General features: G+C 44.0%; 1 protein-coding gene across 1 annotated transcript in view; it reads right to left on the reverse strand.

Annotated features, from left to right (window-relative positions):
* The window catches only part of LOC135538320 (periplakin-like), a gene marked incomplete at its 5' end in the record, with an annotated part of 61706 nt that extends 35078 nt beyond the window's left edge, over positions 1-26628 (reverse strand). Inside the window, 3 exons of the mRNA XM_064964234.1 lie at positions 174-294; positions 26017-26171; positions 26512-26628. Of these exons, the coding sequence (XP_064820306.1) occupies positions 174-294; positions 26017-26171; positions 26512-26628 (393 nt within the window). The remainder of the gene's footprint in view (positions 1-173; positions 295-26016; positions 26172-26511) is intronic.
* Positions 26629-27171: the final 543 nt, after the last annotated feature.

The following is a 27171-nucleotide window of genomic DNA, read 5'->3' on the forward strand; positions in this document are numbered from 1 at the left end:
ATTACGTTTATGTTATGGTGTGCGTAAACTGTGTGTACACATATCCAAGCCTGTGTGTGTGTGTGTTTGTGTGTGTGTGTGTGTATGTGTATTCGTGTGTGTGTGTGTGTGCTCGTGTATGTGTGTGTGTGTTCGTGTGTGTGTGTGGTGTGGTGTGTGTGTGTGTCCCTCACCTGTTTCTCCTCTATGATCCTGCCCCAGTTGACGCTCGGCAGGCCCTCAGAACGGGTCAGGTGGTAGATGCGGTCGTGGTCCTCTCTCAGCTTCCTTAGTCTCACTCTCAGCTGCTTCATACTGGAGGAGACGACACAGGGTGACGACACAGGGTTAGTTAAAACTCAACAGTGGAGTGAGTGGAGCTCAGGTTCGAGCTAAAGAGGGTATACCATCTATTACAAAATGGGTGGTTCCAGCCCTGGATGCTGATTGGCTGACAGCCGTGGTACATCAGACCATATACCACGGGTATGACAAAACATTTATTTTTACTGCTCTAATTACATTGGTAACCAGTTTATAATAGAAATAAGGAACCTCGGGGGTTTGTGATATATGGCCAATATACCACGGCTAAGGGCGGTGTCCTGGCCCCCTTGTGCCTTATCGCTTCAGTGTATCAGTGTATTACATCTACCAGATAATATAACTCTTGCTCTATCATCTCAGCCTGGGGGGGCTACAGGTACAGTAGGTATATCTACTAGATAATATAACTCACTCCTGCTCTATCATCTCAGCCTGGTGGTGCTGCAGGTACAGTAGGTATATCTACTAGATAATATAACTCACTCCTGCTCTATCATCTCAGTCTGGGGGGGCTACAGGTACAGTAGGTATATCTACTAGATAATATAACTCACTCCTGCTCTATCATCTCAGCCTGGGGGGGCTACAGGTACAGTAGGTATATCTACTAGATAATATAACTCCTGCTCTATCATCTCAGCCTGGTGGTGCTACAGGTACAGTAGGTATATCTACTAGATAATATAACTCCTGCTCTATCATCTCAGCCTGGGGGGGCTACAGGTACAGTAGGTATATCTACTAGATAATATAACTCACTCCTGCTCTATCATCTCAGTCTGGGGGTGCTGCAGGTACAGTAGGTATATCTACTAGATAATATAACTCACTCCTGCTCTATCATCTCAGCCTGGGGGGGCTGCAGGTACAGTAGGTATATCTACTAGATAATATAACTCCTGCTCTATCATCTCAGCCTGGTGGTGCTACAGGTACAGTAGGTATATCTACTAGATAATATAACTCCTGCTCTATCATCTCAGTCTGGAGGTGCTACAGGTACAGTAGGTATATCTACTAGATAATATAACTCACTCCTGCTCTATCATCTCAGCCTGGGGGGGCTGCAGGTACAGTAGGTATATCTACTAGATAATATAACTCCTGCTCTATCATCTCAGCCTGGGGGTGCTACAGGTACAGTAGGTATATCTACTAGATAATATAACTCCTGCTCTATCATCTCAGCCTGGTGGTGCTGCAGGTACAGTAGGTATATCTACTAGATAATATAACTCACTCCTGCTCTATCATCTCAGCCTGGTGGTGCTGCAGGTACAGTAGGTATATCTACTAGATAATATAACTCACTCCTGCTCTATCATCTCAGTCTGGGGGGGCTACAGGTACAGTAGGTATATCTACTAGATAATATAACTCACTCCTGCTCTATCATCTCAGTCTGGGGGTGCTACAGGTACAGTAGGTATATCTACTAGATAATATAACTCACTCCTGCTCTATCATCTCAGTCTGGGGGGGCTACAGGTACAGTAGGTATATCTACTAGATAATATAACTCACTCCTGCTCTATCATCTTAGCCTGGGGGTGCTGCAGGTACAGTAGGTATATCTACTAGATAATATAACTCCTGCTCTATCATCTCAGCCTGGGGGGGCTACAGGTACAGTAGGTATATCTACTAGATAATATAACTCACTCCTGCTCTATCATCTCAGTCTGGGGGGGCTACAGGTACAGTAGGTATATCTACTAGATAATATAACTCCTGCTCTATCATCTCAGCCTGGGGGGGCTACAGGTACAGTAGGTATATCTACTAGATAATATAACTCACTCCTGCTCTATCATCTCAGTCTGGGGGCTACAGGTACAGTAGGTATATCTACTAGATAATATAACTCCTGCTCTATCATCTCAGCCTGGGGGGGCTACAGGTACAGTAGGTATATCTACTAGATAATATAACTCCTGCTCTATCATCTCAGCCTGGTGGTGCTGCAGGTACAGTAGGTATATCTACTAGATAATATAACTCCTGCTCTATCATCTCAGCCTGGGGGGGCTACAGGTACAGTAGGTATATCTACTAGATAATATAACTCCTGCTCTATCATCTCAGTCTGGGGGTGCTGCAGGTACAGTAGGTATATCTACTAGATAATATAACTCCTGCTCTATCATCTCAGTCTGGGGGGGCTACAGGTACAGTAGGTATATCTACTAGATAATATAACTCACTCCTGCTCTATCATCTCAGCCTGGGGGTGCTACAGGTACAGTAGGTATATCTACTAGATAATATAACTCACTCCTGCTCTATCATCTCAGTCTGGGGGTGCTGCAGGTACAGTAGGTATATCTACTAGATAATATAACTCCTGCTCTATCATCTCAGCCTGGGGGGGCTGCAGGTACAGTAGGTATATCTACTAGATAATATAACTCACTCCTGCTCTATCATCTCAGCCTGGTGGTGCTGCAGGTACAGTAGGTATATCTACTAGATAATATAACTCCTGCTCTATCATCTCAGCCTGGTGGTGCTACAGGTACAGTAGGTATATCTACTAGATAATATAACTCACTCCTGCTCTATCATCTCAGTCTGGGGGGGCTACAGGTACAGTAGGTATATCTACTAGATAATATAACTCACTCCTGCTCTATCATCTCAGCCTGGGGGGGCTGCAGGTACAGTAGGTATATCTACTAGATAATATAACTCACTCCTGCTCTATCATCTCAGCCTGGGGGGGCTACAGGTACAGTAGGTATATCTACTAGATAATATAACTCACTCCTGCTCTATCATCTCAGCCTGGGGGGGCTGCAGGTACAGTAGGTATATCTACTAGATAATATAACTCCTGCTCTATCATCTCAGCTTGGGGGGGCTACAGGTACAGTAGGTATATCTACTAGATAATATAACTCACTCCTGCTCTATCATCTCAGTCTGGGGGGGCTACAGGTACAGTAGGTATATCTACTAGATAATATAACTCCTGCTCTATCATCTCAGCCTGGGGGGGCTACAGGTACAGTAGGTATATCTACTAGATAATATAACTCACTCCTGCTCTATCATCTCAGTCTGGGGGGGCTACAGGTACAGTAGGTATATCTACTAGATAATATAACTCACTCCTGCTCTATCATCTCAGTCTGGGGGTGCTACAGGTACAGTAGGTATATCTACTAGATAATATAACTCACTCCTGCTCTATCATCTCAGCCTGGGGGGGCTGCAGGTACAGTAGGTATATCTACTAGATAATATAACTCCTGCTCTATCATCTCAGCCTGGGGGGGCTACAGGTACAGTAGGTATATCTACTAGATAATATAACTCACTCCTGCTCTATCATCTCAGCCTGGGGGGCTACAGGTACAGTAGGTATATCTACTAGATAATATAACTCACTCCTGCTCTATCATCTCAGTCTGGGGGTGCTGCAGGTACAGTAGGTATATCTACTAGATAATATATAACTCACTCCTGCTCTATCATCTCAGTCTGGGGGTGCTACAGGTACAGTAGGTATATCTACTAGATAATATAACTCCTGCTCTATCATCTCAGCCTGGGGGGGCTGCAGGTACAGTAGGTATATCTACTAGATAATATAACTCACTCCTGCTCTATCATCTCAGCCTGGTGGTGCTGCAGGTACAGTAGGTATATCTACTAGATAATATAACTCACTCCTGCTCTATCATCTCAGCCTGGTGGTGCTGCAGGTACAGTAGGTATATCTACTAGATAATATAACTCCTGCTCTATCATCTCAGTCTGGGGGTGCTACAGGTACAGTAGGTATATCTACTAGATAATATAACTCACTCCTGCTCTATCATCTCAGTCTGGGGGGGCTGCAGGTACAGTAGGTATATCTACTAGATAATATAACTCACTCCTGCTCTATCATCTCAGCCTGGGGGGGCTACAGGTACAGTAGGTATATCTACTAGATAATATAACTCCTGCTCTATCATCTCAGCCTGGGGGGGCTGCAGGTACAGTAGGTATATCTACTAGATAATATAACTCCTGCTCTATCATCTCAGTCTGGGGGGGCTGCAGGTACAGTAGGTATATCTACTAGATAATATAACTCCTGCTCTATCATCTCAGTCTGGGGGTGCTGCAGGTACAGTAGGTATATCTACTAGATAATATAACTCACTCCTGCTCTATCATCTCAGCCTGGTGGTGCTGCAGGTACAGTAGGTATATCTACTAGATAATATAACTCACTCCTGCTCTATCATCTCAGCTTGGGGTGCTGCAGGTACAGTAGGTATATCTACTAGATAATATAACTCCTGCTCTATCATCTCAGTCTGGGGGTGCTGCAGGTACAGTAGGTATATCTACTAGATAATATAACTCCTGCTCTATCATCTCAGTCTGGGGGTGCTGCAGGTACAGTAGGTATATCTACTAGATAATATAACTCACTCCTGCTCTATCATCTCAGCCTGGTGGTGCTGCAGGTACAGTAGGTATATCTACTAGATAATATAACTCACTCCTGCTCTATCATCTCAGCCTGGTGGTGCTGCAGGTACAGTAGGTATATCTACTAGATAATATAACTCACTCCTGCTCTATCATCTCAGCCTGGTGGTGCTGCAGGTACAGTAGGTATATCTACTAGATAATATAACTCACTCCTGCTCTATCATCTCAGCTTGGGGTGCTGCAGGTACAGTAGGTATATCTACTAGATAAATAACTCCTGCTCTATCATCTCAGTCTGGGGGTGCTACAGGTACAGTAGGTATATCTACTAGATAATATAACTCCTGCTCTATCATCTCAGCCTGGTGGTGCTGCAGGTACAGTAGGTATATCTACTAGATAATATAACTCACTCCTGCTCTATCATCTTAGCCTGGCGGTGCTGCAGGTACAGTAGGTATATCTACTAGATAATATAACTCACTCCTGCTCTATCATCTTAGCCTGGCGGTGCTGCAGGTACAGTAGGTATATCTACTAGATAATATAACTCACTCCTGCTCTATCATCTCAGCCTGGTGGTGCTGTAGGTACAGTAGGTATATCTACTAGATAATATAACTCACTCCTGCTCTATCATCTCAGCCTGGTGGTGCTGTAGGTACAGTAGGTATATCTACTAGATAATATAACTCACTCCTGCTCTATCATCTCAGTCTGGGGGGGCTACAGGTACAGTAGGTATATCTACTAGATAATATAACTCCTGCTCTATCATCTCAGCCTGGGGGTGCTGCAGGTACAGTAGGTATATCTACTAGATAATATAACTCACTCCTGCTCTATCATCTCAGTCTGGGGGTGCTGCAGGTACAGTAGGTATATCTACTAGATAATATAACTCACTCCTGCTCTATCATCTCAGTCTGGGGGTGCTACAGGTACAGTAGGTATATCTACTAGATAATATAACTCCTGCTCTATCATCTCAGCCTGGTGGTGCTGCAGGTACAGTAGGTATATCTACTAGATAATATAACTCACTCCTGCTCTATCATCTCAGCTTGGGGGTGCTACAGGTACAGTAGGTATATCTACTAGATAACTCACTCCTGCTCTATCATCTCAGTCTGGGGGTGCTACAGGTACAGTAGGTATATCTACTAGATAATATAACTCACTCCTGCTCTATCATCTCAGCCTGGTGGTGCTACAGGTACAGTAGGTATATCTACTAGATAATATAACTCCTGCTCTATCATCTCAGCCTGGTGGTGCTACAGGTACAGTAGGTATATCTACTAGATAATATAACTCACTCCTGCTCTATCATCTCAGTCTGGAGGTGCTACAGGTACAGTAGGTATATCTACTAGATAATATAACTCACTCCTGCTCTATCATCTCAGCCTGGGGGTGCTACAGGTACAGTAGGTATATCTACTAGATAATATAACTCACTCCTGCTCTATCATCTCAGCCTGGTGGTGCTGCAGGTACAGTAGGTATATCTACTAGATAATATAACTCACTCCTGCTCTATCATCTCAGTCTGGGGGGGCTACAGGTACAGTAGGTATATCTACTAGATAATATAACTCACTCCTGCTCTATCATCTCAGTCTGGGGGTGCTACAGGTACAGTAGGTATATCTACTAGATAATATAACTCCTGCTCTATCATCTCAGCCTGGTGGTGCTGCAGGTACAGTAGGTATATCTACTAGATAATATAACTCACTCCTGCTCTATCATCTCAGTCTGGGGGGGCTACAGGTACAGTAGGTATATCTACTAGATAATATAACTCACTCCTGCTCTATCATCTCAGCCTGGGGGGGCTGCAGGTACAGTAGGTATATCTACTAGATAATATAACTCACTCCTGCTCTATCATCTCAGTCTGGGGGGGCTGCAGGTACAGTAGGTATATCTACTAGATAATATAACTCCTGCTCTATCATCTCAGTCTGGGGGTGCTGCAGGTACAGTAGGTATATCTACTAGATAATATAACTCACTCCTGCTCTATCATCTCAGCATGGGGGTGCTACAGGTACAGTAGGTATATCTACTAGATAATATAACTCCTGCTCTATCATCTCAGCCTGGGGGTGCTACAGGTACAGTAGGTATATCTACTAGATAATATAACTCACTCCTGCTCTATCATCTCAGTCTGGTGGTGCTGCAGGTACAGTAGGTATATCTACTAGATAATATAACTCACTCCTGCTCTATCATCTCAGCCTGGGGGGGGGGCTGCAGGTACAGTAGGTATATCTACTAGATAATATAACTCACTCCTGCTCTATCATCTCAGCCTGGGGGGGCTACAGGTACAGTAGGTATATCTACTAGATAATATAACTCACTCCTGCTCTATCATCTCAGTCTGGGGGTGCTGCAGGTACAGTAGGTATATCTACTAGATAATATAACTCACTCCTGCTCTATCATCTCAGCCTGGTGGTGCTACAGGTACAGTAGGTATATCTACTAGATAATATAACTCACTCCTGCTCTATCATCTCAGCCTGGTGGTGCTACAGGTACAGTAGGTATATCTACTAGATAATATAACTCCTGCTCTATCATCTCAGTCTGGGGGTGCTGCAGGTACAGTAGGTATATCTACTAGATAATATAACTCCTGCTCTATCATCTCAGCCTGGGGGGGCTACAGGTACAGTAGGTATATCTACTAGATAATATAACTCACTCCTGCTCTATCATCTCAGCCTGGGGGGGCTACAGGTACAGTAGGTATATCTACTAGATAATATAACTCACTCCTGCTCTATCATCTCAGCCTGGGGGGGCTGCAGGTACAGTAGGTATATCTACTAGATAATATAACTCCTGCTCTATCATCTCAGTCTGGGGGGGCTACAGGTACAGTAGGTATATCTACTAGATAATATAACTCACTCCTGCTCTATCATCTCAGTCTGGGGGTGCTGCAGGTACAGTAGGTATATCTACTAGATAATATAACTCCTGCTCTATCATCTCAGCCTGGGGGTGCTACAGGTACAGTAGGTATATCTACTAGATAATATAACTCACTCCTGCTCTATCATCTCAGTCTGGGGGGGCTGCAGGTACAGTAGGTATATCTACTAGATAATATAACTCCTGCTCTATCATCTCAGCCTGGGGGTGCTACAGGTACAGTAGGTATATCTACTAGATAATATAACTCCTGCTCTATCATCTCAGCCTGGGGGGGCTGCAGGTACAGTAGGTATATCTAGTGTTATGTATATCTACTAGATAATATAACTCCTGCTCTATCATCTCAGCCTGGGGGTGCTACAGGTACAGTAGGTATATCTACTAGATAATATAACTCCTGCTCTATCATCTCAGCCTGGGGGGGCTGCAGGTACAGTAGGTATATCTAGTGTTATGTATATCTACTAGATAATATAACTCCTGCTCTATCATCTCAGCCTGGGGGGGCTGCAGGTACAGTAGGTATATCTACTAGATAATATAACTCACTCCTGCTCTATCATCTCAGCCTGGGGGGGCTACAGGTACAGTAGGTATATCTACTAGATAATATAACTCCTGCTCTATCATCTCAGTCTGGGGGTGCTGCAGGTACAGTAGGTATATCTACTAGATAATATAACTCCTGCTCTATCATCTCAGTCTGGGGGTGCTGCAGGTACAGTAGGTATATCTACTAGATAATATAACTCCTGCTCTATCATCTCAGTCTGGGGGTGCTGCAGGTACAGTAGGTATATCTACTAGATAATATAACTCCTGCTCTATCATCTCAGCCTGGGGGGGCTACAGGTACAGTAGGTATATCTACTAGATAATATAACTCACTCCTGCTCTATCATCTCAGCCTGGGGGGGCTGCAGGTACAGTAGGTATATCTACTAGATAATATAACTCCTGCTCTATCATCTCAGCCTGGGGGTGCTACAGGTACAGTAGGTATATCTACTAGATAATATAACTCACTCCTGCTCTATCATCTCAGCCTGGTGGTGCTGCAGGTACAGTAGGTATATCTACTAGATAATATAACTCCTGCTCTATCATCTCAGCCTGGGGGTGCTGTAGGTACAGTAGGTATATCTACTAGATAATATAACTCACTCCTGCTCTATCATCTCAGTCTGGGGGTGCTACAGGTACAGTAGGTATATCTACTAGATAATATAACTCACTCCTGCTCTATCATCTCAGCCTGGGGGGGCTACAGGTACAGTAGGTATATCTACTAGATAATATAACTCCTGCTCTATCATCTCAGTCTGGGGGCTACAGGTACAGTAGGTATATCTACTAGATAATATAACTCCTGCTCTATCATCTCAGTCTGGGGGGCTACAGGTACAGTAGGTATATCTACTAGATAATATAACTCCTGCTCTATCATCTCAGTCTGGGGGGGCTACAGGTACAGTAGGTATATCTACTAGATAATATAACTCCTGCTCTATCATCTCAGCCTGGGGGGGCTACAGGTACAGTAGGTATATCTACTAGATAATATAACTCACTCCTGCTCTATCATCTCAGTCTGGGGGTGCTGCAGGTACAGTAGGTATATCTACTAGATAATATAACTCCTGCTCTATCATCTCAGCCTGGTGGTGCTGCAGGTACAGTAGGTATATCTACTAGATAATATAACTCACTCCTGCTCTATCATCTCAGCCTGGGGGGGCTGCAGGTACAGTAGGTATATCTACTAGATAATATAACTCACTCCTGCTCTATCATCTCAGCCTGGGGGTGCTGCAGGTACAGTAGGTATATCTACTAGATAATATAACTCACTCCTGCTCTATCATCTCAGTCTGGGGGTGCTGCAGGTACAGTAGGTATATCTACTAGATAATATAACTCCTGCTCTATCATCTCAGCCTGGGGGGGCTGCAGGTACAGTAGGTATATCTACTAGATAATATAACTCACTCCTGCTCTATCATCTCAGTCTGGGGGTGCTGCAGGTACAGTAGGTATATCTACTAGATAATATAACTCCTGCTCTATCATCTCAGCCTGGTGGTGCTGCAGGTACAGTAGGTATATCTACTAGATAATATAACTCACTCCTGCTCTATCATCTCAGTCTGGGGGGGCTGCAGGTACAGTAGGTATATCTACTAGATAATATAACTCCTGCTCTATCATCTCAGCCTGGGGGTGCTGCAGGTACAGTAGGTATATCTACTAGATAATATAACTCACTCCTGCTCTATCATCTCAGCCTGGGGGGGCTACAGGTACAGTAGGTATATCTACTAGATAATATAACTCACTCCTGCTCTATCATCTCAGTCTGGGGGTGCTACAGGTGCAGTAGGTATATCTACTAGATAATATAACTCCTGCTCTATCATCTCAGCCTGGGGGGGCTGCAGGTACAGTAGGTATATCTACTAGATAATATAACTCACTCCTGCTCTATCATCTCAGTCTGGGGGTGCTACAGGTGCAGTAGGTATATCTACTAGATAATATAACTCCTGCTCTATCATCTCAGCCTGGGGGGGCTGCAGGTACAGTAGGTATATCTACTAGATAATATAACTCACTCCTGCTCTATCATCTCAGTCTGGGGGTGCTACAGGTGCAGTAGGTATATCTACTAGATAATATAACTCACTCCTGCTCTATCATCTCAGCCTGGTGGTGCTGCAGGTACAGTAGGTATATCTACTAGATAATATAACTCACTCCTGCTCTATCATCTCAGTCTGGGGGTGCTACAGGTACAGTAGGTATATCTACTAGATAATATAACTCACTCCTGCTCTATCATCTCAGTCTGGGGGTGCTACAGGTACAGTAGGTATATCTACTAGATAATATAACTCCTGCTCTATCATCTCAGCCTGGGGGGGCTACAGGTACAGTAGGTATATCTACTAGATAATATAACTCCTGCTCTATCATCTCAGCCTGGGGGGGCTACAGGTACAGTAGGTATATCTACTAGATAATATAACTCACTCCTGCTCTATCATCTCAGTCTGGGGGTGCTGCAGGTACAGTAGGTATATCTACTAGATAATATAACTCACTCCTGCTCTATCATCTCAGCCTGGGGGTGCTGCAGGTACAGTAGGTATATCTACTAGATAATATAACTCACTCCTGCTCTATCATCTCAGCCTGGGGGGGCTACAGGTACAGTAGGTATATCTACTAGATAATATAACTCACTCCTGCTCTATCATCTCAGCCTGGGGGGGCTACAGGTACAGTAGGTATATCTACTAGATAATATAACTCACTCCTGCTCTATCATCTCAGTCTGGGGGGGCTGCAGGTACAGTAGGTATATCTACTAGATAATATAACTCACTCCTGCTCTATCATCTCAGTCTGGTGATGCTGCAGGTACAGTAGGTATATCTACTAGATAATATAACTCACTCCTGCTCTATCATCTCAGCCTGGGGGGGCTGCAGGTACAGTAGGTATATCTACTAGATAATATAACTCACTCCTGCTCTATCATCTCAGCCTGGGGGGGCTACAGGTACAGTAGGTATATCTACTAGATAATATAACTCCTGCTCTATCATCTCAGTCTGGGGGGGCTACAGGTACAGTAGGTATATCTACTAGATAATATAACTCCTGCTCTATCATCTCAGCCTGGGGGTGCTACAGGTACAGTAGGTATATCTACTAGATAATATAACTCCTGCTCTATCATCTCAGTCTGGGGGGGCTACAGGTACAGTAGGTATATCTACTAGATAATATAACTCCTGCTCTATCATCTCAGTCTGGGGGTGCTGCAGGTACAGTAGGTATATCTACTAGATAATATAACTCACTCCTGCTCTATCATCTCAGCCTGGGGGGGCTGCAGGTACAGTAGGTATATCTACTAGATAATATAACTCCTGCTCTATCATCTCAGTCTGGGGGTGCTGCAGGTACAGTAGGTATATCTACTAGATAATATAACTCCTGCTCTATCATCTCAGTCTGGTGGTGCTGCAGGTACAGTAGGTATATCTACTAGATAATATAACTCCTGCTCTATCATCTCAGCCTGGGGGGGCTACAGGTACAGTAGGTATATCTACTAGATAATATAACTCACTCCTGCTCTATCATCTCAGCATGGGGGTGCTACAGGTACAGTAGGTATATCTACTAGATAATATAACTCACTCCTGCTCTATCATCTCAGTCTGGGGGTGCTGCAGGTACAGTAGGTATATCTACTAGATAATATAACTCCTGCTCTATCATCTCAGTCTGGGGGTGCTGCAGGTACAGTAGGTATATCTACTAGATAATATAACTCCTGCTCTATCATCTCAGTCTGGGGGTGCTGCAGGTACAGTAGGTATATCTACTAGATAATATAACTCCTGCTCTATCATCTCAGCCTGGAGGTGCTACAGGTACAGTAGGTATATCTACTAGATAATATAACTCACTCCTGCTCTATCATCTCAGCCTGGGGGTGCTGCAGGTACAGTAGGTATATCTACTAGATAATATAACTCCTGCTCTATCATCTCAGTCTGGAGGTGCTACAGGTACAGTAGGTATATCTACTAGATAATATAACTCACTCCTGCTCTATCATCTCAGCCTGGGGGTGCTGCAGGTACAGTAGGTATATCTACTAGATAATATAACTCACTCCTGCTCTATCATCTCAGTCTGGGGGGGCTACAGGTACAGTAGGTATATCTACTAGATAATATAACTCCTGCTCTATCATCTCAGTCTGGGGGGGCTACAGGTACAGTAGGTATATCTACTAGATAATATAACTCACTCCTGCTCTATCATCTCAGCCTGGGGGGCTGCAGGTACAGTAGGTATATCTACTAGATAATATAACTCACTCCTGCTCTATCATCTCAGCCTGGGGGGGCTGCAGGTACAGTAGGTATATCTACTAGATAATATAACTCACTCCTGCTCTATCATCTCAGCCTGGGGGGGCTGCAGGTACAGTAGGTATATCTACTAGATAATATAACTCACTCCTGCTCTATCATCTCAGCCTGGGGGGGCTACAGGTACAGTAGGTATATCTACTAGATAATATAACTCACTCCTGCTCTATCATCTCAGCCTGGGGGTGCTGTAGGTACAGTAGGTATATCTACTAGATAATATAACTCCTGCTCTATTATCTCAGTCTGGGGGGGCTACAGGTACAGTAGGTATATCTACTAGATAATATAACTCCTGCTCTATCATCTCAGCCTGGGGGGGCTACAGGTACAGTAGGTATATCTACTAGATAATATAACTCACTCCTGCTCTATCATCTCAGCCTGGGGGTGCTACAGGTACAGTAGGTATATCTACTAGATAATATAACTCACTCCTGCTCTATCATCTCAGTCTGGGGGGGCTGCAGGTACAGTAGGTATATCTACTAGATAATATAACTCCTGCTCTATCATCTCAGCCTGGGGGGGCTACAGGTACAGTAGGTATATCTACTAGATAATATAACTCCTGCTCTATCATCTCAGCCTGGTGGTGCTACAGGTACAGTAGGTATATCTACTAGATAATATAACTCACTCCTGCTCTATCATCTCAGCCTGGGGGGGCTGCAGGTATATCTACTAGATAATATAACTCACTCCTGCTCTATCATCTCAGTCTGGGGGTGCTACAGGTACAGTAGGTATATCTACTAGATAATATAACTCACTCCTGCTCTATCATCTCAGTCTGGGGGGGCTGCAGGTACAGTAGGTATATCTACTAGATAATATAACTCACTCCTGCTCTATCATCTCAGCCTGGGGGGGCTACAGGTACAGTAGGTATATCTACTAGATAATATAACTCCTGCTCTATCATCTCAGCCTGGGGGTGCTGCAGGTACAGTAGGTATATCTACTAGATAATATAACTCACTCCTGCTCTATCATCTCAGCCTGGGGGGGCTACAGGTACAGTAGGTATATCTACTAGATAATATAACTCCTGCTCTATCATCTCAGCCTGGGGGTGCTGCAGGTACAGTAGGTATATCTACTAGATAATATAACTCCTGCTCTATCATCTCAGCCTGGTGGTGCTGCAGGTACAGTAGGTATATCTACTAGATAATATAACTCACTCCTGCTCTATCATCTCAGTCTGGGGGTGCTGCAGGTACAGTAGGTATATCTACTAGATAATATAACTCCTGCTCTATCATCTCAGCCTGGGGGTGCTGCAGGTACAGTAGGTATATCTACTAGATAATATAACTCACTCCTGCTCTATCATCTCAGTCTGGGGGTGCTGCAGGTACAGTAGGTATATCTACTAGATAATATAACTCCTGCTCTATCATCTCAGCCTGGGGGTGCTGCAGGTACAGTAGGTATATCTACTAGATAATATAACTCACTCCTGCTCTATCATCTCAGTCGGTGGGGGCTGCAGGTACAGTAGGTATATCTACTAGATAATATAACTCCTGCTCTATCATCTCAGCCTGGGGGGGCTGCAGGTACAGTAGGTATATCTACTAGATAATATAACTCACTCCTGCTCTATCATCTCAGCCTGGGGGGGCTACAGGTACAGTAGGTATATCTACTAGATAATATAACTCACTCCTGCTCTATCATCTCAGTCTGGGGGTGCTGCAGGTACAGTAGGTATATCTACTAGATAATATAACTCACTCCTGCTCTATCATCTCAGCCTGGGGGGGCTACAGGTACAGTAGGTATATCTACTAGATAATATAACTCACTCCTGCTCTATCATCTCAGCCTGGGGGTGCTACAGGTACAGTAGGTATATCTACTAGATAATATAACTCACTCCTGCTCTATCATCACAGTCTGGGGGTGCTACAGGTACAGTAGGTATATCTACTAGATAATATAACTCACTCCTGCTCTATCATCTCAGTCTGGGGGGGCTACAGGTACAGTAGGTATATCTACTAGATAATATAACTCACTCCTGCTCTATCATCTCAGTCTGGGGGTGCTGCAGGTACAGTAGGTATATCTACTAGATAATATAACTCCTGCTCTATCATCTCAGCCTGGGGGGGCTACAGGTACAGTAGGTATATCTACTAGATAATATAACTCACTCCTGCTCTATCATCTCAGCTTGGGGGTGCTGCAGGTACAGTAGGTATATCTAGTGTTATGTATATCTACTAGATAATATAACTCACTCCTGCTCTATCATCTCAGCTTGGGGGTGCTGCAGGTACAGTAGGTATATCTACTAGATAATATAACTCACTCCTGCTCTATCATCTCAGCTTGGGGGTGCTGCAGGTACAGTAGGTATATCTAGTGTTATGTATATCTACTAGATAATATAACTCACTCCTGCTCTATCATCTCAGCTTGGGGGTGCTGCAGGTACAGTAGGTATATCTACTAGATAATATAACTCACTCCTGCTCTATCATCTCAGTCTGGGGGTGCTACAGGTACAGTAGGTATATCTACTAGATAATATAACTCACTCCTGCTCTATCATCTCAGCTTGGGGGTGCTGCAGGTACAGTAGGTATATCTACTAGATAATATAACTCACTCCTGCTCTATCATCTCAGTCTGGGGGTGCTACAGGTACAGTAGGTATATCTACTAGATAATATAACTCACTCCTGCTCTATCATCTCAGTCTGGGGGTGCTACAGGTACAGTAGGTATATCTACTAGATAATATAACTCACTCCTGCTCTATCATCTCAGTCTGGGGGTGCTACAGGTACAGTAGGTATATCTACTAGATAATATAACTCACTCCTGCTCTATCATCTCAGTCTGGGGGTGCTACAGGTACAGTAGGTATATCTACTAGATAATATAACTCACTCCTGCTCTATCATCTCAGTCTGGGGGGGCTACAGGTACAGTAGGTATATCTACTAGATAATATAACTCCTGCTCTATCATCTCAGTCTGGGGGTGCTGCAGGTACAGTAGGTATATCTACTAGATAATATAACTCACTCCTGCTCTATCATCTCAGTCTGGGGGGGCTACAGGTACAGTAGGTATATCTACTAGATAATATAACTCACTCCTGCTCTATCATCTCAGTCTGGGGGTGCTGCAGGTACAGTAGGTATATCTACTAGATAATATAACTCCTGCTCTATCATCTCAGCCTGGGGGTGCTGCAGGTACAGTAGGTATATCTACTAGATAATATAACTCACTCCTGCTCTATCATCTCAGCTTGGGGGGGCTACAGGTACAGTAGGTATATCTACTAGATAATATAACTCACTCCTGCTCTATCATCTCAGTCTGGGGGTGCTGCAGGTACAGTAGGTATATCTACTAGATAATATAACTCCTGCTCTATCATCTCAGCATGGGGGTGCTACAGGTACAGTAGGTATATCTACTAGATAATATAACTCCTGCTCTATCATCTCAGCCTGGGGGGGCTGCAGGTACAGTAGGTATATCTACTAGATAATATAACTCACTCCTGCTCTATCATCTCAGTCTGGGGGGGCTGCAGGTACAGTAGGTATATCTACTAGATAATATAACTCACTCCTGCTCTATCCTCTCAGTCTGGGGGTGCTACAGGTACAGTAGGTATATCTACTAGATAATATAACTCACTCCTGCTCTATCATCTCAGTCTGGGGGGGCTGCAGGTACAGTAGGTATATCTACTAGATAATATAACTCACTCCTGCTCTATCATCTCAGCCTGGGGGGGCTACAGGTACAGTAGGTATATCTACTAGATAATACAACTCCTGCTCTATCATCTCAGCCTGGGGGGGCTACAGGTACAGTAGGTATATCTACTAGATAATATAACTCCTGCTCTATCATCTCAGTCTGGGGGGGCTGCAGGTACAGTAGGTATATCTACTAGATAATATAACTCACTCCTGCTCTATCATCTCAGTCTGGGGGGGCTACAGGTACAGTAGGTATATCTACTAGATAATATAACTCACTCCTGCTCTATCATCTCAGTCTGGGGGTGCTGCAGGTACAGTAGGTATATCTACTAGATAATATAACTCCTGCTCTATCATCTCAGCCTGGGGGGGCTACAGGTACAGTAGGTATATCTACTAGATAATATAACTCCTGCTCTATCATCTCAGCCTGGGGGGGCTGCAGGTACAGTAGGTATATCTACTAGATAATATAACTCACTCCTGCTCTATCATCTCAGCCTGGGGGGGCTACAGGTACAGTAGGTATATCTACTAGATAATATAACTCACTCCTGCTCTATCATCTCAGCCTGGGGGGGCTACAGGTACAGTAGGTATATCTACTAGATAATATAACTCACTCCTGCTCTATCATCTCAGCCTGGTGGTGCTGCAGGTACAGTAGGTATATCTACTAGATAATATAACTCACTCCTGCTCTATCATCTCAGCCTGGTGGTGCTGCAGGTACAGTAGGTATATCTACTAGATAATATAACTCACTCCTGCTCTATCATCTCAGCCTGGGGGGGCTACAGGTACAGTAGGTATATCTACTAGATAATATAACTCCTGCTCTATCATCTCAGTCTGGGGGGGCTACAGGTACAGTAGGTATATCTACTAGATAATATAACTCACTCCTGCTCTATCATCTCAGCCTGGGGGGGCTACAGGTACAGTAGGTATATCTACTAGATAATATAACTCACTCCTGCTCTATCATCTCAGCCTGGTGGTGCTGCAGGTACAGTAGGTATATCTACTAGATAATATAACTCACTCCTGCTCTATCATCTCAGCCTGGTGGTGCTGCAGGTACAGTAGGTATATCTACTAGATAATATAACTCACTCCTGCTCTATCATCTCAGCCTGGGGGGGCTACAGGTACAGTAGGTATATCTACTAGATAATATAACTCCTGCTCTATCATCTCAGCCTGGGGGTGCTACAGGTACAGTAGGTATATCTACTAGATAATATAACTCACTCCTGCTCTATCATCTCAGCTTGGGGGTGCTGCAGGTACAGTAGGTATATCTAGTGTTATGTATATCTACTAGATAATATAACTCACTCCTGCTCTATCATCTCAGCTTGGGGGTGCTGCAGGTACAGTAGGTATATCTACTAGATAATATAACTCACTCCTGCTCTATCATCTCAGTCTGGGGGTGCTACAGGTACAGTAGGTATATCTAGTGTTATGTATATCTACTAGATAATATAACTCACTCCTGCTCTATCATCTCAGCCTGGGGGGGCTACAGGTACAGTAGGTATATCTACTAGATAATATAACTCACTCCTGCTCTATCATCTCAGTCTGGGGGGGCTACAGGTACAGTAGGTATATCTACTAGATAATATAACTCCTGCTCTATCATCTCAGTCTGGGGGTGCTGCAGGTACAGTAGGTATATCTACTAGATAATATAACTCACTCCTGCTCTATCATCTCAGCCTGGTGGTGCTACAGGTACAGTAGGTATATCTACTAGATAATATAACTCCTGCTCTATCATCTCAGCCTGGGGGGGCTACAGGTACAGTAGGTATATCTACTAGATAATATAACTCCTGCTCTATCATCTCAGCCTGGGGGGGCTGCAGGTACAGTAGGTATATCTACTAGATAATATAACTCACTCCTGCTCTATCATCTCAGTCTGGGGGTGCTGCAGGTACAGTAGGTATATCTACTAGATAATATAACTCACTCCTGCTCTATCATCTCAGTCTGGGGGGGCTGCAGGTACAGTAGGTATATCTACTAGATAATATAACTCCTGCTCTATCATCTCAGTCTGGGGGTGCTGCAGGTACAGTAGGTATATCTACTAGATAATATAACTCCTGCTCTATCATCTCAGTCTGGGGGTGCTACAGGTACAGTAGGTATATCTACTAGATAATATAACTCCTGCTCTATCATCTCAGTCTGGGGGTGCTGCAGGTACAGTAGGTATATCTACTAGATAATATAACTCCTGCTCTATCATCTCAGTCTGGGGGTGCTACAGGTACAGTAGGTATATCTACTAGATAATATAACTCACTCCTGCTCTATCATCTCAGTCTGGGGGTGCTGCAGGTACAGTAGGTATATCTACTAGATAATATAACTCACTCCTGCTCTATCATCTCAGTCTGGGGGGGCTACAGGTACAGTAGGTATATCTACTAGATAATATAACTCCTGCTCTATCATCTCAGTCTGGGGGTGCTGCAGGTACAGTAGGTATATCTACTAGATAATATAACTCACTCCTGCTCTATCATCTCAGTCTGGGGGTGCTACAGGTACAGTAGGTATATCTACTAGATAATATAACTCCTGCTCTATCATCTCAGCCTGGGGGGGCTGCAGGTACAGTAGGTATATCTACTAGATAATATAACTCCTGCTCTATCATCTCAGCCTGGGGGTGCTACAGGTACAGTAGGTATATCTACTAGATAATATAACTCACTCCTGCTCTATCATCTCAGTCTGGGGGGGCTGCAGGTACAGTAGGTATATCTACTAGATAATATAACTCACTCCTGCTCTATCATCTCAGTCTGGGGGTGCTGCAGGTACAGTAGGTATATCTACTAGATAATATAACTCCTGCTCTATCATCTCAGTCTGGGGGGGCTGCAGGTACAGTAGGTATATCTACTAGATAATATAACTCCCTCCTGCTCTATCATCTCAGCCTGGGGGGGCTACAGGTACAGTAGGTATATCTACTAGATAATATAACTCCCTCCTGCTCTATCATCTCAGCCTGGGGGGGCTACAGGTACAGTAGGTATATCTACTAGATAATATAACTCCCTCCTGCTCTATCATCTCAGCCTGGGGGGGCTACAGGTACAGTAGGTATATCTACTAGATAATATAACTCCTGCTCTATCATCTCAGTCTGGGGGTGCTGCAGGTACAGTAGGTATATCTACTAGATAATATAACTCCTGCTCTATCATCTCAGCCTGGGGGGGCTGCAGGTACAGTAGGTATATCTACTAGATAATATAACTCCTGCTCTATCATCTCAGTCTGGTGGTGCTGCAGGTACAGTAGGTATATCTACTAGATAATATAACTCACTCCTGCTCTATCATCTCAGTCTGGGGGGGCTGCAGGTACAGTAGGTATATCTACTAGATAATATAACTCACTCCTGCTCTATCATCTCAGTCTGGGGGTGCTGCAGGTACAGTAGGTATATCTACTAGATAATATAACTCACTCCTGCTCTATCATCTCAGTCTGGTGGTGCTGCAGGTACAGTAGGTATATCTACTAGATAATATAACTCACTCCTGCTCTATCATCTCAGCCTGGGGGGGCTACAGGTACAGTAGGTATATCTACTAGATAATATAACTCACTCCTGCTCTATCATCTCAGCCTGGGGGGGCTACAGGTACAGTAGGTATATCTACTAGATAATATAACTCCTGCTCTATCATCTCAGTCTGGGGGTGCTGCAGGTACAGTAGGTATATCTACTAGATAATATAACTCACTCCTGCTCTATCATCTCAGCCTGGGGGGGCTACAGGTACAGTAGGTATATCTACTAGATAATATAACTCACTCCTGCTCTATCATCTCAGCCTGGTGGTGCTACAGGTACAGTAGGTATATCTACTAGATAATATAACTCACTCCTGCTCTATCATCTCAGCCTGGGGGTGCTACAGGTACAGTAGGTATATCTACTAGATAATATAACTCCTGCTCTATCATCTCAGCCTGGGGGGGCTACAGGTACAGTAGGTATATCTACTAGATAATATAACTCACTCCTGCTCTATCATCTCAGCCTGGGGGGCTACAGGTACAGTAGGTATATCTACTAGATAATATAACTCCTGCTCTATCATCTCAGCCTGGTGGTGCTGCAGGTACAGTAGGTATATCTACTAGATAATATAACTCACTCCTGCTCTATCATCTCAGTCTGGGGGGGCTGCAGGTACAGTAGGTATATCTACTAGATAATATAACTCACTCCTGCTCTATCATCTCAGTCTGGGGGTGCTACAGGTACAGTAGGTATATCTACTAGATAATATAACTCACTCCTGCTCTATCATCTCAGTCTGGGGGGGCTACAGGTACAGTAGGTATATCTACTAGATAATATAACTCCTGCTCTATCATCTCAGTCTGGGGGTGCTACAGGTACAGTAGGTATATCTACTAGATAATATAACTCACTCCTGCTCTATCATCTCAGTCTGGGGGTGCTACAGGTACAGTAGGTATATCTACTAGATAATATAACTCACTCCTGCTCTATCATCTCAGTCTGGGGGGGCTACAGGTACAGTAGGTATATCTACTAGATAATATAACTCCTGCTCTATCATCTCAGCCTGGGGGTGCTACAGGTACAGTAGGTATATCTACTAGATAATATAACTCCTGCTCTATCATCTCAGTCTGGGGGTGCTACAGGTACAGTAGGTATATCTACTAGATAATATAACTCACTCCTGCTCTATCATCTCAGCCTGGGGGTGCTACAGGTACAGTAGGTATATCTACTAGATAATATAACTCACTCCTGCTCTATCATCTCAGTCTGGGGGGGCTACAGGTACAGTAGGTATATCTACTAGATAATATAACTCCTGCTCTATCATCTCAGTCTGGGGGGGCTACAGGTACAGTAGGTATATCTACTAGATAATATAACTCACTCCTGCTCTATCATCTCAGTCTGGGGGTGCTACAGGTACAGTAGGTATATCTACTAGATAATATAACTCCTGCTCTATCATCTCAGTCTGGGGGGGCTACAGGTACAGTAGGTATATCTACTAGATAATATAACTCACTCCTGCTCTATCATCTCAACCTGGGGGTGCTACAGGTACAGTAGGTATATCTACTAGATAATATAACTCACTCCTGCTCTATCATCTCAGTCTGGGGGTGCTACAGGTACAGTAGGTATATCTACTAGATAATATAACTCCTGCTCTATCATCTCAGCCTGGGGGGGCTACAGGTACAGTAGGTATATCTACTAGATAATATAACTCACTCCTGCTCTATCATCTCAGCCTGGGGGGGCTACAGGTACAGTAGGTATATCTACTAGATAATATAACTCACTCCTGCTCTATCATCTCAGCCTGGGGGGGCTACAGGTACAGTAGGTATATCTACTAGATAATATAACTCCTGCTCTATCATCTCAGCCTGGGGGGCTACAGGTACAGTAGGTATATCTACTAGATAATATAACTCACTCCTGCTCTATCATCTCAGCCTGGGGGGGCTACAGGTACAGTAGGTATATCTACTAGATAATATAACTCCTGCTCTATCATCTCAGTCTGGGGGGGCTACAGGTACAGTAGGTATATCTACTAGATAATATAACTCCTGCTCTATCATCTCAGTCTGGGGGTGCTACAGGTACAGTAGGTATATCTACTAGATAATATCACTCCTGCTCTATCATCTCAGCCTGGGGGGGGCTACAGGTACAGTAGGTATATCTACTAGATAATATAACTCCTGCTCTATCATCTCAGCCTGGGGGGGCTACAGGTACAGTAGGTATATCTACTAGATAATATAACTCCTGCTCTATCATCTCAGTCTGGGGGCTACAGGTACAGTAGGTATATCTACTAGATAATATAACTCACTCCTGCTCTATCATCTCAGTCTGGGGGTGCTACAGGTACAGTAGGTATATCTACTAGATAATATAACTCCTGCTCTATCATCTCAGTCTGGGGGGCTACAGGTACAGTAGGTATATCTACTAGATAATATAACTCACTCCTGCTCTATCATCTCAGTCTGGGGGTGCTACAGGTACAGTAGGTATATCTACTAGATAATATAACTCCTGCTCTATCATCTCAGTCTGGGGGGGCTACAGGTACAGTAGGTATATCTACTAGATAATATAACTCCTGCTCTATCATCTCAGCCTGGGGGGGCTGCAGGTACAGTAGGTATATCTACTAGATAATATAACTCACTCCTGCTCTATCATCTCAGCTTGGGGGTGCTGTAGGTACAGTAGGTATATCTACTAGATAATATAACTCACTCCTGCTCTATCATCTCAGCCTGGGGGTGCTGCAGGTACAGTAGGTATATCTACTAGATAATATAACTCCTGCTCTATCATCTCAGTCTGGGGGGGCTACAGGTACAGTAGGTATATCTACTAGATAATATAACTCCTGCTCTATCATCTCAGTCTGGGGGTGCTGCAGGTACAGTAGGTATATCTACTAGATAATATAACTCCTGCTCTATCATCTCAGTCTGGGGGGGCTACAGGTACAGTAGGTATATCTACTAGATAATATAACTCCTGCTCTATCATCTCAGTCTGGGGGTGCTGCAGGTACAGTAGGTATATCTACTAGATAATATAACTCACTCCTGCTCTATCATCTCAGTCTGGGGGTGCTGCAGGTACAGTAGGTATATCTACTAGATAATATAACTCACTCCTGCTCTATCATCTCAGTCTGGGGGTGCTACAGGTACAGTAGGTATATCTACTAGATAATATAACTCACTCCTGCTCTATCATCTCAGTCTGGGGGGGCTACAGGTACAGTAGGTATATCTACTAGATAATATAACTCACTCCTGCTCTATCATCTCAGTCTGGGGGGGCTACAGGTACAGTAGGTATATCTACTAGATAATATAACTCCTGCTCTATCATCTCAGCCTGGGGGGGCTACAGGTACAGTAGGTATATCTACTAGATAATATAACTCCTGCTCTATCATCTCAGTCTGGGGGTGCTACAGGTACAGTAGGTATATCTACTAGATAATATAACTCACTCCTGCTCTATCATCTCAGTCTGGGGGGGCTACAGGTACAGTAGGTATATCTACTAGATAATATAACTCCTGCTCTATCATCTCAGCCTGGGGGGCTACAGGTACAGTAGGTATATCTACTAGATAATATAACTCCTGCTCTATCATCTCAGTCTGGGGGTGCTGCAGGTACAGTAGGTATATCTACTAGATAATATAACTCCTGCTCTATCATCTCAGCCTGGGGGGGCTACAGGTACAGTAGGTATATCTACTAGATAATATAACTCCTGCTCTATCATCTCAGCCTGGGGGGGCTACAGGTACAGTAGGTATATCTACTAGATAATATAACTCACTCCTGCTCTATCATCTCAGTCTGGGGGTGCTGCAGGTACAGTAGGTATATCTACTAGATAATATAACTCCTGCTCTATCATCTCAGTCTGGGGGGGCTACAGGTACAGTAGGTATATCTACTAGATAATATAACTCCTGCTCTATCATCTCAGCCTGGGGGGGCTACAGGTACAGTAGGTATATCTACTAGATAATATAACTCCTGCTCTATCATCTCAGCCTGGGGGGGCTACAGGTACAGTAGGTATATCTACTAGATAATATAACTCCTGCTCTATCATCTCAGTCTGGGGGGGCTACAGGTACAGTAGGTATATCTACTAGATAATATAACTCCTGCTCTATCATCTCAGTCTGGGGGGGCTACAGGTACAGTAGGTATATCTACTAGATAATATAACTCCTGCTCTATCATCTCAGTCTGGGGGGGCTACAGGTACAGTAGGTATATCTACTAGATAATATAACTCACTCCTGCTCTATCATCACAGTCTGGGGGTGCTGCAGGTACAGTAGGTATATCTACTAGATAATATAACTCACTCCTGCTCTATCATCTCAGCCTGGGGGAGCTACAGGTACAGTAGGTATATCTACTAGATAATATAACTCCTGCTCTATCATCTCAGTCTGGGGGGGCTACAGGTACAGTAGGTATATCTACTAGATAATATAACTCACTCCTGCTCTATCATCTCAGTCTGGGGGTGCTACAGGTACAGTAGGTATATCTACTAGATAATATAACTCACTCCTGCTCTATCATCTCAGTCTGGGGGGGCTACAGGTACAGTAGGTATATCTACTAGATAATATAACTCACTCCTGCTCTATCATCTCAGTCTGGGGGGGCTACAGGTACAGTAGGTATATCTACTAGATAATATAACTCACTCCTGCTCTATCATCTCAGTCTGGGGGCTACAGGTACAGTAGGTATATCTACTAGATAATATAACTCCTGCTCTATCATCTCAGCCTGGGGGCTACAGGTACAGTAGGTATATCTACTAGATAATATAACTCCTGCTCTATCATCTCAGTCTGGGGGGCTACAGGTACAGTAGGTATATCTACTAGATAATATAACTCCTGCTCTATCATCTCAGTCTGGGGGGCTACAGGTACAGTAGGTATATCTACTAGATAATATAACTCACTCCTGCTCTATCATCTCAGTCTGGGGGGCTACAGGTACAGTAGGTATATCTACTAGATAATATAACTCCTGCTCTATCATCTCAGCCTGGGGGGGCTGCAGGTACAGTAGGTATATCTACTAGATAATATAACTCCTGCTCTATCATCTCAGCCTGGGGGGGCTACAGGTACAGTAGGTATATCTACTAGATAATATAACTCACTCCTGCTCTATCATCTCAGTCTGGGGGGGCTGCAGGTACAGTAGGTATATCTACTAGATAATATAACTCACTCCTGCTCTATCATCTCAGCCTGGTGGTGCTACAGGTACAGTAGGTATATCTACTAGATAATATAACTCCTGCTCTATCATCTCAGTCTGGGGGTGCTACAGGTACAGTAGGTATATCTACTAGATAATATAACTCCTGCTCTATCATCTCAGTCTGGGGGTGCTACAGGTACAGTAGGTATATCTACTAGATAATATAACTCACTCCTGCTCTATCATCTCAGCCTGGGGGGGCTACAGGTACAGTAGGTATATCTACTAGATAATATAACTCCTGCTCTATCATCTCAGCCTGGGGGGGCTACAGGTACAGTAGGTATATCTACTAGATAATATAACTCACTCCTGCTCTATCATCTCAGCCTGGGGGGCTACAGGTACAGTAGGTATATCTACTAGATAATATAACTCACTCCTGCTCTATCATCTCAGCCTGGGGGGCTACAGGTACAGTAGGTATATCTACTAGATAATATAACTCACTCCTGCTCTATCATCTCAGCCTGGGGGGCTACAGGTACAGTAGGTATATCTACTAGATAATATAACTCACTCCTGCTCTATCATCTCAGCCTGGGGGGGCTACAGGTACAGTAGGTATATCTACTAGATAATATAACTCCTGCTCTATCATCTCAGTCTGGGGGGGCTACAGGTACAGTAGGTATATCTACTAGATAATATAACTCCTGCTCTATCATCTCAGTCTGGGGGGGCTACAGGTACAGTAGGTATATCTACTAGATAATATAACTCACTCCTGCTCTATCATCTCAGCCTGGGGGTGCTGCAGGCGTTTTGCGTCGACGGCGTCCTCATCCAGGCCTTGCAGCAGCTCCAGAGAGCTTAGGATGCGCTTGTTGGTGTCGTCCTGGTACAGAGGCTGCTTGCCCTCGTTGATCTTACTCACATCCTGATACAACACAGAGCAGTCAAAGGTTTTCATATGATATTGTCAAAGACATTGAGAGCCACACAGAGCCAATTAGGATACTGCCAACAGTCTGCCAGAGCCACCAATAGGATGTTGTTGTTGTTGCATTATCAAAAGGTATCAGAAGATTCTGTGACGTTCTACGAAGTTCTGTGTGTTTCTTTGAGGTTCTATGTAGTTCTGAGGTTCTATGTGGTTCCACGCAGTTCTATGAGGTTCTACGATGTTATATGATGATCTTTGAGATTCTATCCAGTTCTGTGTGGTTTTATGATGTTCTAAATGGTTCTATGAGGTTCTGTGTGATGCGGTTCTTTACCTTGTTGAGGTTCTGCTCCGTCTCAAGGATGAGCTTCTCCACCTTGTCAGCATTCTTCTGCAGCTTCTCAATCAGTGCAGACAGCTCAGAGGAGGGCGCCCTGGAATGAGGAGGTGACAACAGTTACATTTTAGTCATTTAACTTATACAGAGCGACTTACAGTCATTGCATTCAACCGAAGTAGGTCAAAACAACCATATATGACTGTCGTTGCAAGTAAAACATTCTTCAAAGCGTTCTTCCAGACCTGGGATGGACATCTCCAGTCCTCTGGGGCCTGTTTGGTGTCACACTTTGGCCCCAGCTAACACACCTGACTCCAATAATCAACTAATCATGATCTTCAGTTTAGAACGCAATTAGTTTAAATCAGCTGTGTTTGCTAGGGCTGATGGGGAACAGTGTGACCCCCCCCCCTCCCCATACAGACCATCTGAGGGGAGAAGACACCAGTTAGTTCTACATACAGACCCTCTCAGGGGAGAAGACACCAGTTAGTTCTACATACAGACCCTCTCAGGGGAGAAGACACCAGTTAGTTCTACATACAGACCCTCTCAGGGGAGAAGACACCAGTTAGTTCTACATACAGACCCTCTCAGGGGAGAAGACACCAGTTAGTTCTACATACAGACCCTCTCAGGGGAGAAGACACCAGT

This window comes from Oncorhynchus masou, unplaced genomic scaffold, assembly GCF_036934945.1.
Source record: "Oncorhynchus masou masou isolate Uvic2021 unplaced genomic scaffold, UVic_Omas_1.1 unplaced_scaffold_941, whole genome shotgun sequence".
In the NCBI taxonomy this organism is placed as follows: Eukaryota; Metazoa; Chordata; class Actinopteri; order Salmoniformes; family Salmonidae; genus Oncorhynchus; species Oncorhynchus masou.